The 13,613-nt window shown below is 33.4% G+C and overlaps 2 protein-coding genes across 2 annotated transcripts; one reads left to right on the forward strand and one right to left on the reverse strand.

Annotated features, from left to right (window-relative positions):
• The first annotated feature begins 3,250 nt into the window (after positions 1-3,250).
• On the forward strand, positions 3,251-6,801 carry LOC110730164 (uncharacterized membrane protein At4g09580-like). Its single transcript, XM_021909939.1, has 4 exons — positions 3,251-3,697; positions 5,394-5,664; positions 5,750-5,920; positions 6,271-6,801. Exons 1-4 carry the CDS (start codon positions 3,498-3,500, stop codon positions 6,388-6,390), a joined length of 762 nt encoding a protein of 253 aa, XP_021765631.1. The 5' UTR covers positions 3,251-3,497; the 3' UTR covers positions 6,391-6,801.
• A 423-nt stretch (positions 6,802-7,224) lies between these two features.
• Positions 7,225-12,235, reverse strand: LOC110730161 (RNA-binding protein 34-like). Its single transcript, XM_021909938.1, has 6 exons — positions 11,430-12,235; positions 11,276-11,334; positions 10,132-10,201; positions 9,884-10,015; positions 9,662-9,790; positions 7,225-7,978 (listed from the first exon to the last, which is right to left on the reverse strand). The coding sequence occupies exons 1-6, from the start codon at positions 12,078-12,080 to the stop codon at positions 7,463-7,465; spliced, it is 1,557 nt and encodes a 518-aa protein (XP_021765630.1). The 5' UTR covers positions 12,081-12,235; the 3' UTR covers positions 7,225-7,462.
• Between the last annotated feature and the right edge of the window lie 1,378 nt (positions 12,236-13,613).

Genomic DNA, 13,613 nt, shown 5'->3' on the forward strand with positions numbered 1-13,613 from the left:
GATTAAGCTAAAATATCTTTATAAGATACGGTCAATATAGACCCGAAGCTCAAAAACAATAATTTAATAATTTTGTATTTGCCTTTTCATAATATATTGTGTCTAATCACTCTCTCTCTCTCTCTCTTTTATATTTATTTTGCTCGTTTATCATCTCATTCACTATTGAAATTTGATTTGTAACTCCCACTAACCGATCTTTTTCTAACCTTTTACAAGCAATGACCCACTCAATAAAATTTACGAGTACAAGAATACTTTCCTACAAATCAAATCCCACATGTTTTAAAGGTAAACTTGTGCCTCAAATATAATTATTGGCAATTTATCATTACAAGTAAATCCATAATAAACCTTGTTGTTTTTCCACATTTTAATTTATTATTGACATAAACCCTCAACACATTTTCATTAATATTGATATGATGATGCAAGTTGCTTGATCCAAATATATAATCATGAGCCCACGTTATAATTAATGAGGGAAAGGGCAATAATTTAAACAATTTGCCAAATCTCAATCAATGTTTAAGACATCAATTAATATTATAATGAAGAGTAAGAATAACCTCCTAGATCGTCATATACATTATAGTATTATACTGTTCCTAGTCTTTTGGTTAAGTACGATTCAAAAATACATAAGCAAAAAACCATTTGGTATCGACAAACAATGAGCGCAAAAGTGTAATTATAGGAGCTGACTGTACTATTACTCCGTATGATTATTAAGCATAAAACGCGTAGTTTAAGCAAATAGTGGCACATGCAAAAAACTAGAAGTACCCCACGATTTGCGCATTTACACTTGGGGCCGCTATCTCCTTTGTTTTCTCCGTCGGTTTCCAACCCCTCTTTCACGTGTTCTTTGCTATTTTGCCCTGAGACTGTTTCATCCACCTGGTGGAGTACTATACGTCTATACATATGAGCTTATATGAGTGTTTCGGCACGTCATTTAATGTATACTCGTAACCAAGCTAAGCTTGTTTAGTGGAAAGGGTTATACCTTACAACTTTGAGGTTGGGCTTAGGGGTTCAATTTTCACTAGAGGCACTTTGGGGTGGAGATTTCTTTACCCTTCCCCACACTCCCAAAATCCCGAACCTGTTAACCGAGGCCGGTAGGACCTGTGAGAGGTTTTGACCCGGTATAGCCCTTTTCCTTACCATCTTAAAAAAAATGTATACTAAGGGTTTGTTCTCTTACGTTGAATTTCAGTTCAGCTCAGCTCCTAATTTCCAATATTCATATTAGTTCAGTTCAGCTCAGCTCCTAATTTCCAATATTCAGTTCAGCTCAGTTCAGTTCAGTTCAGTCAATGAAAACAAGCCCTAAGTTTGCATCTTACAACCAAGAGGTTATGGGATCAAATCCCACCAGATAGACTTTGTGGTGGAGATTCCCTTACCCTCCCCCCTCTCAAAGTATGTAGCCCACTAACCTGAGTTGAGAGGACTTGTGACTCTGTGAAAGGTTTCAGACTTCCAGTAGCCTAATAGAATCATTCCCCTTACCAGCCAAAAAAAATTGTATACTTATATGTATCTAGACTTGTTACACTTACGCTACACATGGCTCGAATGACTTACCAAAACGAAATGACTCAAATCAAACGTGTGATACTAAGGGCTTGTTCTGTTCTGTTGAAATTCAGTTCAGTTCAGCTCAGTTCAGTTCAGTTCAGTTCAGTTCAGTTCAGCTCAGTTCAGTTCAGTTCAGTTCAGTTCAGCTCAGCTCTTAATTTTTGTCTAATGATATTGCTAATGATATTCAGTTCAGCTCAGCTCTTAATTTATGTCTAATGATATTGCTAATGATATAAAGCCAAATTTCATTCTTTTAAGCTCTTATTCAACGACGACGACGACAACGACAACAACAACAACAACAACAACAACAACAACAACAACAACAACAATAATAATAATAATATTATTAATAATAATAATAATCAATAAATAATAATAATAATTATCAATAATTAATAATAATATAATAACAATAATAATATTGATAAAATTCATTGTTCAAATGGTTCTATTTTTTTGAAACATATTTCTAATGTTAATCTCATTGAGAAAATTAAAATACTACACAACTTAAACTAATTTTCATAGTCAGTTAGTTAAAAATAATCAAAGATTACTAATCCGTAGTTAAAAATCACTAATTAATAAGTTCAGTTCAGTTCAGTTCAGTTCAGTTCAGCTCGGTTCAGTTCAGTTCAGTTCAGCTAAGTCAATCAGAACAGGCCCTAAGGTTTTTTAGGTGTAGAATGAATACCCAAAGATTTTTAGGTTAAATAAAAACATGGGGAAGACATCATTAATATGAATCTGAAATGAAATTAACATCTGAACGTCAAGTGATAACCCACAAATCATAAAAGACAAGAAAACAAACGACCAAAGTTGGACCACATCATCTCTCCCAATTCAACCCTTTTTGAATTTTTTAATCCCACCAAACAATAATTTGAAAAAAAAGGTTAACAAATCTTGTCATTAATTAAAATCCTACTGTATATAATCAACTAGGTTAGATCCCGTACCATGCACGGTAATTTCTATTATTCAAATTACACTAAGAATAATCAACATGTGTCGAACTAGGCAGTATTATTGAAATATCCATAAGTAATTATAGATTATAAATTGATTAAAATTTAGATCATAAATTATCCAAGGAAATAACAAAAATATCATTTGTTGATTTTATATTTGCATTTCATTGTAAAAATTTGTAGCTTCTATTACATAATTTTTAAAATAAATAAATTCAAGAAAAAAATATGATTTTTTTAAGGGGAAAAAAAATATATGATCTTGTTGTTTCCTCAAACAAAAAAAATGATCTTCTAATAAACATAGTACATAATTAATATATACCTTCCCAAAATACAAAAAGCTTTATATTTCACAAATTATGTTAATATTATATATTTTCCCAAAAAAGAACCTTCATATTTCACAAATTATGTTAAGTTTTTATTTTTTTTTATTTTTTTTTTATTTTTTTTGCTTAAGTTATAATTGTTAGTACTTTTTTTTGGAAGGATACATTATACATCAAATCTTCTATTATACTCTATAAGTAATTATTATTATAATATATATGTAAAGATTTGTTACTAAAATATAAATAATTAAAAAAAAAAAAAAAAAAAAAACTAAGGACACAGATGACACGTGTCATTGCTAGTGTGTATTTTAGTATACAGTTATTGATAATCATCAATTAGGATATTTCTATTCTTTGGGAAACGAATATTCTCAAAAAATTTCCCACAAAATCGAACAAAGCTTAAACGTAAAAAACAGAAATGTCAGAGAAGTGTTAGGAAAGTAACCAAACCAAATCTTCCTTATCTTCTTAAATCTGGTCATTACACAATTTAATCCCAGAAACACAAACACCTCGAATTTGAGAAATTTTGAATTTTTTTAGTTTAAATTTTTGTGGGGTTAGTGCAAAAAATTCGAAGAAAAAAACAATGGAGAAATCAGATGAAAGATTAGTTTGTGAAGAAAAATCAATTTCAAAGTATCCATTAACAATGTGGGAAGTTTCAGCAGCTTTTGGGGTTGTATTTGCATATGGATTAGGGCTTTTGGGTGTTTATTTAACTATGCCGTCTTCTGATTATAGTTTCCTCAAGTTGCCTCGTACCCTTGACGATTTACAAATTCTTAGGTATTCATTCATAAATTTAACTTTTTTCAGCAATTTCTAGTTTTTCATTATGATTATTAGCTTAAATTTGACTTTTTTTTTTTTTTTGATTTTTTTTCCCCCTAATATTCCGAGTTTAATTTTCTTGTAGTTTTGTTGTTAGATCTGAAATATGGGGATTTTCTTTGTTTCTTATTCAAAAAAGGGGGGAAAGATTGAATCTTTTTAGTGTTGCATTGATGGGTTATAAGCTGTTTCTTTGTTTGGTTAGGTAAGTTTAGATGATGTTTTATTATTAGCATGCCGTTACTATTCATTACTTTTCTTATAAGTATGATTTTGCAAATTCTTGTATAATAGGCAAAAATTAAATTGTGACATTAATGTGAAAATGTGATTGTTTAATTCATTCTACTTACAGTTATCTTTCTTTGTTCTGTTTTGGCATGTAGTCCAAATTAGTATTGATCTGTTTTTAGCTGCATGCACAGCTTTTCTCAATAGATTTTGCTGCTTTAGCTAAATTATTATTAGTAGTATACCTTATTAGCCTGTGATTTCTGGAATTTAGTAAATTTTCTGGTAATCCTGTATTTTGATTGACTGATTGTTATAACTTTGTTCTATGGTGGTTATGCTGTTTTCAATCACAATGTATGCTCTATGTTTGTCTGCAAATTCATCAGATTTCCGTAGCGTGCCAGTTTTGATTTCTTTTCAATGTAGTATTGTGAACTTGATGTAGCTATTATGTTTATGAAGGTGTCATTACATCACCTTCAGTTTTCTTGACGAACTTTGCTTTAATTGGGAAATGATCTTCAGATACTCAGATAGTAGTCATTCTGACAAAACTGCAGAATTCTATGGCTTAAGTTTGGGGGTTAACTGTTAATCCATACTAATAATTAAAATTTTGAAAAAAAGTCATCACTACTGTGATATTATTTTTTAACATTGTCTTGAGCTTGATCATTTAGTATTTGATGGCCTCTTCAAGTTGTGTGTACTATGCTAGCAGCATTGTCATTTGACTTAAATATTGTAAAGCATTCTGATGCTGATATGGGCTCAATATCCCTGCTTTGTGTCTTGACATTAGCCATTAGGTATATGGTGATGCTGTGCTTATTTCCAGGGTTGAGAGGCTCGGCTGGTTTAATATATGCCTGTCTTTATGATAAATATAGAGGCTTTGTCATGCCGTTTTTTGCTGGAGCTTGAATTAGTGTTTCTTAGGAGTTTAAACTGAGATATTTTCATACTTTTAGTATGCCTTCGGGAGTAGACTGAGGGATCTAAAGCAGTTGGATGTGAATATAAACAAGTGATAAGCTCTATGAAAGACAAACCTAACAACCATTAAGCTAAATTAAGGTTCATCAAAGACGAACCTCACAACAAGTAAGCTAAACAATCTATCACATCCAACTGCTTTAGATCCCTCAATCTATACAGTATGCATTTTTCTATATGCAATGTGCCAATGTGTAGAGTTTTGTATCTTCTTTCATTAGTCATTATTCCAGATCCATCAAACAGCTCTGGAATACCACTATGCTTCAGTTATACAAATATAAAATTCTTTCTTATTCCATTTGTCAAGTATTTAATTATGTGTCACTCTTTTTTTTTTTCCAAAAATTGCTCCCTGGAAATGCCATGATATTGAAAGAAGAAATGATGTACTGAATGATGTTAATCCTTTGTTTTTTAGAGATCATCTCGAGAGCTACACGAGTGACTATACGCTGCAAGTATTGGTTGGATACTCTGTGGTCTACATTTTCATGCAGACTTTCATGATTCCAGGAACTGTATTTATGTCTTTGTTAGCTGGAGCTCTTTTTGGTGTATTTAGAGGTTTGGCGCTGGTCCTTTTCACTGCTACAGCTGGAGCTTCGTCGTGCTTTTTCTTGTCAAAATTGATTGGCCGACCTCTTGTTTTTTCATTATGGCCGGACAAACTAACTTTCTTTCAAGCTCAGGTAACAGCTACTTCTGCTTATGAACTGTTTATTAAACATGACCAATGATTTCTCAGGCTGATTATATTTTCTCCATTACCTTCAGGTTGCGAAGAGACGTCAAAACTTGTTAAATTACATGCTCTTTCTAAGAGTAACGCCCACACTGCCAAATACATTTATCAATGTGGCTTCTCCAATCGTGGATATCCCTTACCACATCTTCTTCTTGGCGACTTTCATTGGACTGATCCCTGCTGCCTTTGTCACCGTCAGAGTATGTATTTCCTACATATCTATAATAAGAGCAATTAGTTTTCTTTTTTCTTTAGTGAAAATGAAAGATTGTCAAGCTACATGACTTATGTCTGCCTGAAACGACCCCTCAGTCATGTTAATTTTCGCAGAGCCCCTCGTGCATCTGGCTATTCCTTGTATATATTGAATTTAAGAGGTGGTTTGTGTAAATTAGCAGATAAATGCTTTGAATCTTGACTGAGTTTTCCTGATTTAAGTTGTACATCTTTAATATTTGCTCTTTTCATAATACCTTCTTTTAAACCATGGATCATCCATGGATTTTGGAGATATTGTGTGTGATAAGATTTTATCTTTTGTTATTGGCAGGCTGGAATAGCTCTTGGAGAACTGCGATCAATAGGCGATCTGTATGACTTCCAGTCAATAGCAACACTTTTCCTCATTGGGATTGTTTCAGTCACCCCTACCTTGATGTCAAAGAACTAGACATAACCATGTTGCTTTTCTCAGTTAGTGCTGATACTGCTGAATCCCCTACTTCTGATCACTTCTGTACAGATCATACGGTCCAATAAACCGCTCGCTGTCCCCTGCACCACTGCTGAAGGAATGAGCTCAAGGTTTTTTTTTTTTTTTTTAAGGGACAGCTGCTTAGGGCCTGATGTCTAACCTTGGTTAACTCTTGAGAATATCATACCTGTCTGTCGGAATCTACTGTACTGGTCTACAATTGCATTATAAGAAGGCCTGTCACCTGTGCTGTGCTGATAGCTAAAATTATGTGAAAGTTGTGGATATTAGTTCCAGTAGATTTGTTGGTTGGTTTTACTTTGCAATGTAAAATATTTGACAGCATCTACATTTTATGGAATTTCAGTGCTTTCGTATTCAATTTTGTCCTTGGTTCTTCACTACAGCATTTGTTCAATTTAAGACCTTAATAGGAATGACAGCTGAAAATGTGGTTGGTTTTCAGCTGATTTGGTTTTCAGCTGATTCACAGCTGAGAAGGCAAGAGCTCCCTACCCAAAATTCCTATGGAGTAATAAAAATCTAATGCAGTCGAGTTGGATTGCAATCAACCCCTTTCCTATTCTGTTATAAGTATTACATAATAAAGTTTGCTACACAACGTAGCTGGTTAATCAGGAATAATTTTCTTTTGACATAGTGTAATGATACTCATAACAACACTATGCTTTTGTGAAAGGTTAATGGTTGAAGTTTTGTTTTTTCAACAATCATGAAAAGGATAGAAGAATCAAAACTTTAGGGAGCACAAACGTAGCTGCTTTCTATAGGCAAATCAACAAGTGTAGGTGCAAGAAATTAAGAAATTTTCTCAAAAGCTTCAGTATAGAAAAAATTCTGACAACTTGTGAAAAAACAAAGGAGATGATATATTGCCATAATACACTTACACATACAGCTTTGTATTAGTTCGCAATCTATCAGTTTGGACATCGTACACAGCTGTATTAACTGCTTAGATCAAACTACAGAGTCTCTTTTTGAGTGAAAACTATAACAAATTTTGAAAGGACAAAAAATGGCCCTTTCACTTGGATTTCATAGCCTTCTTTTTCTTGTTGGAACTTTGGGGCGTTCTGGCATCCATTTTTCTTTTGTTCCCTGTTTTGATAGAAGCGCCACCACTTTGCATAGCAATTGCTTTGGCCTTTCTAGCTGCTACTGATGGTCTTTTATCTGTCCTCTGCTTAATTTTGTCTCCACTCTTCACTGCGGGTTTAAAAGAAGTTTTTGTAGCAGTTCTTCTTATGGGAGCTTTCTTTTGCTCCCCGGATTTACTTGCACGTAAACCTTGGTAGGAGGTATCACCACCAGCACCAACCTTGTAGCGACTTTCTGGAGTCTTTGCACCTGCAGAAAATTTCTTTGCAGGGGAGCGAGTATTTGTTCCTGCTGTAAATTTCTTTGCAGGGGAGCTTTCTGATTCTCCTGGACTTTTCCTCTTAGAGGGTGTGGAGGATTGGGTGCTTGACTTTGCATGACAAATCCTCAATTCACGGTCTCGGAGCTTCAAGCGTTTTTTACAAACAATATTTGCAGCCTCCTGTAAAAGAAAGTCGTCGTTAAGAAATTGAGATTAACCCTATAAATAACGTACTAAATTGTATACTCAAAGAGAAAAAGCAACAAAGAAACAAAATGTTCACTTAATTCATGAACATCACATAAATTTTAAAAACATGACGTGGGAAACAATCTATCAAGCATCAACAACTATCACGCCTATAGAATGCATTACATATGCATGATGTGGTAGAAAACAATAACTAAGATACTATATATCACTGGAAGATGAAGTCCTAAGCCAACTCATATTCCCCTACTCTAAGAGTGAATCTCAGAAAAAGCTAGATAGGACTATAGGAGAATGCTAGTGAAACCAGCAGAATAAGCTTAACTGCTTAAGCGTCCACAAGCCATCATATAAACACAAGCAATATTTAAGCAAAGAGAAAATAATATAGAAGTGATGGTTTGGTACAAAAAAATTTAAATAAAAAAATTCACCTATTGTCATAAATTCATAATGCTGTGTACTTGTCAAATTTATACATTAACATGTAGTAGTAAATATATGCAGTTTCCACTTCAATCTTGGTAATAAGGAACAACAGTTGAGCATATCGATAAAAAAAAAAGACATAGGCAGTCAACTAGTCAAGCCACAGCATGTGATACTGCTTATGACAACAGACAAGCCCCAAATCCCAGTATATTTGTATTTAAAAAAATGGCCCTTCTGATTTTGATGAATACATTATACATCAAACTTCAAGTCTAACAAGGGGTACAAATCCTTGCACACCCTCACCTAAACAAGGCACAAGGAAAGTGAAGACATAAGTTCACACATCCATGCTCCAGCGTAGCAATATACGAGATGTCCACACCAGTACACACGCAATGAAAGATGTGAAGACTAATACTTGCCAAAATATAAAGGATAAATGCATATCGATCTTCATGATTCCTACAGAAGAATATATGTGATGAACTAAATAAATTCACTTATGCCTAATAGTTGATACACATATATAAGTATTTTCAAGTATTTACCAAATATGGGCTATTAACTACTAAAACACTGAACAATATTAGCAGACTGATAAAAGCTGATAGCTTCCATGCAACAACATACATATTCTCTCATGGGATATGTAACTGTAGCTTAAACAGGAGGAATAGTGCAGGCAATGCATAATTAGAGGTTAGAATAAGCTTGGAGAAGCAACTAGTAGGGGAATTAAATAATATATAAAGAGAGAATCAAAGAGACATAAACCACAAAGAAAATTGTGAATGTCTTCTATTTTACTTTGCTTTATATTGTTATTGGAATTGTCTATCCCCTCCCATGAGACAAGGACTTTAAACCAAATTTTGGCGATTTAATTGCACCAAATAACTATCAACTCTCCAAAATTTCGTCACATCTCTTCCTTATTTCTATAATTCTGAATCTTCCAGTCTAGAACACATGGATAGTTAAACGTAGTTTGATGCAATTAAATCATCAAATAAATTGCAAAAGGAAAACACAGGCAACCTTTTAATGATGTCCTAACACCTCCATAATTCAAAATAAATGCGTTAGATGTGCCTGTTCATGCAATAAATTCATTTCAATTCGAAATGAATTTAGGAACATGATGTAGCATCTCTCTGCAGCAACTCAATGTTAATTAGGAACATGATGGATATTGCATAGACAGAGAAGAAGGCATACCCTTGTTTTGAACAAGACATAAGCTATCCCTTTTCCAAGACTTGTGTGCCGGTCCCTAATCACTCGAACAGCCTCAACGCTAGATTCAAGTTGTTTGGTGTTGCAAAACAACTGATAAAGTTCCTCATCCTGTTTTGAAAGCAACCAATGAGCAAAATAAGCATATGAATGGAATAGACAATTTTAAAAAGAAAATAAATGGAAAGCATATCAAGCATATACCTTAGCATCAAATGGCAAATTACCCACAAAAACTGTCCTCTTATTATTATAAAGAGTAGCTGAAGCGTCGTCTCCTTTCAGTTTCTTCCGAGGTGGGCACGCCCTGTCAACGCGGACATGGTTCCCTCCAATCTAAAACAAAGTTAAACACGGGTCAAAAAAGGAATGACAGTCAAGCAGAAACTTTACGGAGGAAAGAAAAGTTTTAAACAACAGCAGATAAAGTTCCCATCCAACGGCAGACATACCATAGACATATTATGTGTTAGGGAGGCTTCAGCAGCTTGCTCTGTTTTGAATACAATGTAGGCATTGACACTGCATAAAGGTCATTGTCAGAAAATACAAAGAAAATTGTGCGTGGATAACGAAAATCATCCAGCCAGGTACACATGAAGAAGACAGCATATCATGAACAAGTACTCCAATGTATAGCAAAACCAGATAGTCAGCCAAGTAAACTAGATACAATCGAGGTATAAACCCTTAATACAAGACAAGAATGTTTCTTTCTTCTCACTTGAAGACCCTTATCTAAAACAAAACTAGCTGAACTTCTCTAATCTTGTTATTTCCGAAAAGTACATGGTCTTACTCCTTTATTCTCCATTTCATATGTGAAGGGAAAATTTTAAGTTGGATGAATAAAGGAAGCGAGAGCAAATATCTCCAACGCCCTAAAACAAACTGTCCGAACAAAGATTCTTCACATTCTTGTACAAAACATCCTTATCCCATTGACCCTTATCTAAAACAAAACTAGCTGAACTTCTCTAATCTTATTATTTCCGAAAAGTACATGGTCTTACTCCTTTATTCTCCATTTCATATGTGAAAGGAAAATTTTAAGTTGGATGAATAAAGGAAGCGAGAGCAAATATCTCCAACGCCCTAAAACAAACTGTCCGAACAAAGATTCTTCACATTCTTGTACAAAACATCCTTATCCCATTGCCATTCACCAAACAAACACTAGTTTCCCTTCCTACCGCCACAATGTCTGTATTCAAAACTTTGTAATTCAGTTTTCTACCAACCACGCCGGTAGGCGGTAGCTACCCTAAACCCTAATGCATTCTTCAACTATCTTATTTCAAAACCTCTTCAAATACATTATCTAGGAAACAGTCTGAATGACATGTAACTATGTAAGAAATACTAAATCAAACATTCAGTAGGATCAATACCTGACATATAGCTAGAACTAATTGCAACTTGCTGACATTTATGATTTATCTCCAATCACCTTGGAACTTTGCTCAATGTAAATCAATGTGTTTTGCAATTCAAAACACAACATAAAGGTAACCAAAACATATATTCTATAGCAGCATATAACAAAAACCCAAAGCAAAGAAATAAGTTCAATCTTTCATACATAAAAGAAATTACCTATCAACTGCCTCATTGAGATTCCCATTGATAACCAAAGCTTTCTTCGGCTTCTTGCTCTGTAACAACAAAAAATCAATTCAATAACACAAACCAAATCATACCCAAGAACAAAATAAATTCCCTAAAACAAAGAAAAATGCCACAAACTCACATCCAATGTTGGAACAGAACGAATTCGAACCGAATCGATTTCCCCAAATTGACTAAACTCCTTCAACAAAGCTTTCTTCTTAGTCTTCAATGGCAAATTCCCAACAAAAACAGTCCTCAAAAGCTTACTTTCATCATCATACCCCTCTTGAGAAACCATCATTTCTGCAGGATTATCCAACGCTTTCCTCTTCTTCCCACCACCCACTTTCTCTTTCTTCTCATCTTCTTCATCTGGTGCAACCCCATATTTCTTCACCTCATATTCTCTCTCCAATTCATCTCTCTTCCTTTTATTCTTCTTCTTCTCCTTCTCCTCTATACTTCCCAAATTAGGGTTTTTCTCTAGTTTATCTTTCTTCTTCGATTTCTTAACCTCATCAGAAGATTTTTCGTCCTTGCTTTTCTTCTTTGTCTTGGATTCGGATTTCGCAACCTCGGCATTTATAGGGGTTTCTGGGATTTGGGGTGTTGGAATTGAATCTGTTGGCTTTCTTCGAAATGGATTTTCGGAAGAAAACAAGGAATTAGAGACTTCGGTATCAGGAATTTCGCCGAATAATTTGTCTAAAATGTTTTCAGAAGTTGCGGGATTTTCTTTAGATTTTGGAGTTGAAGTTTTATTGGGTTGTTCCTTAGATTTCTTCGCCATTGTTATCAATTGTTAAGCTTGCGTTTCAGGAGAGAGAAATACGCAGGAAGATGAAGGAGACGGAAGAGGAAAGAAAGGGGTGCAAGGTTGAAGACGGCTGTAAATCAGCCCGTTTTCTATGTTTGGGGTGGGCTAAATGACTTGAATCAATCGAAATAAATCATTAGTGTCAATTTTAGGCCCTTTACAATCGAAAACCACGTAGCATAAATGGCATAGATTAGTTGACGTCATTTTATCATATATCTTACTCGTAATTTCGTAAATATAACTCGTATAGTCACTTGATATGGAGTATCCACATACCATACTATTAGTTAATGTCCTTGTCGGTGTATTAGATGCTTAAACGAGATAATTGACAATGTGTGATCTGAGTCACTGATTATATAAACATGTAGAGTTATCAAGAAGCATTATTTGTGATGGTGTGGTTAAGATATGATTATTGTTAGGTTTTAATGGTGCATTTATGGTTTATTAGTGGAGCTTTACATTGATTATAGATAATGGCTCAATGAGGTTAATTATAATGTTGAACGATCAATTGAGAATTCAAGGGGTGTCACAAGGCAAAAAAATAGGTTGAAATCGAATGCATCACTAGGCACTCGTGAGAATTAGTGAATTACCTCTAGGCCTCTAGCATACACCATCTACTTATCTAGCCCTAGCCAACGGGATAAGCATTACTTCATTACTAGTATTGGTAATATGGTTAACTAAAATATGAGTAATTTTAAATGTACTTTATATCATGCATTTATGACTTATTTATAAAGTTATATCGAATATTAAAAATATTTATATAATAAGACTAAAAATACTAGCCGAAAAGATACCAGTATCTCTACTAATAATGTTGGAGCATCAATTTAGTGTTCAATGTTTTTTTTTTTTTTTTTTTTTTTTTTTTTTTTTTTGTGTGTATGTTCAATGTATCACATGAAATAATAGCTGAAAACAATATCACTAGTAACACATTGCATATACTTCAATCTAGGTATCTAGCCTTAGGGCCTGTTCTCATTGACTGAACTGAACTGAACTGAACTGAAATGAAATGAAATGAAATGAATATTTTATAAGAGAAAGAAATTAGGAGCTGAAATGAATTGAACTGAACTGAACTGAATTTCAACGTACGAGAACAGACCCTTAGGGCCTGTTCTGATTGGCTGAACTCAGCTGAACTGAACTAATTAATTAGTGATTTTTAACTACGGATTAGTGATCTTTGATTATTTATTACTATACATATGTGTATATACAAATGTACATATTATTATTATTATTATTATTATTAATTATTGGTTATTATTATTATTATTATTATTATTATTTATTGATTATTATTATTATTATTATTATTGTTATTATTATTATTATTATTTATTGATGATTATTATTATTATTATTTATTGATTATTATTATTAGTATTATTATTTCAATTATTATTGTTATTATTATTATTATTATTATTTATTATTATTATTATTTATTACTTATTGATTATTATTATTATTATTATT

The sequence above is a fragment of the Chenopodium quinoa genome, unplaced genomic scaffold (assembly GCF_001683475.1).
Source record: "Chenopodium quinoa cultivar QQ74 unplaced genomic scaffold, ASM168347v1, whole genome shotgun sequence".
Classification (NCBI taxonomy): domain Eukaryota; kingdom Viridiplantae; phylum Streptophyta; class Magnoliopsida; order Caryophyllales; family Amaranthaceae; genus Chenopodium; species Chenopodium quinoa.

Coding starts and splice junctions, on each gene's coding strand:
- LOC110730164 (XM_021909939.1), top strand. CDS start 3,498: ATGGAGAAATCAGATGAAAGATTAGTTTGTGAAGAAAAATCAATTTCA. Junction 5,665..5,749: donor TAACTTTCTTTCAAGCTCAG/GTAACAGCTACT, acceptor CATTACCTTCAG/GTTGCGAAGAGACGTCAAAA. Junction 5,921..6,270: donor CTGCCTTTGTCACCGTCAGA/GTATGTATTTCC, acceptor TGTTATTGGCAG/GCTGGAATAGCTCTTGGAGA.
- LOC110730161 (XM_021909938.1), bottom strand. CDS start 12,080: ATGGCGAAGAAATCTAAGGAACAACCCAATAAAACTTCAACTCCAAAA. Junction 11,335..11,429: donor GTTCTGTTCCAACATTGGAT/GTGAGTTTGTGG, acceptor TTGTTGTTACAG/AGCAAGAAGCCGAAGAAAGC. Junction 9,791..9,883: donor ATTTGCCATTTGATGCTAAG/GTATATGCTTGA, acceptor CTTTCAAAACAG/GATGAGGAACTTTATCAGTT.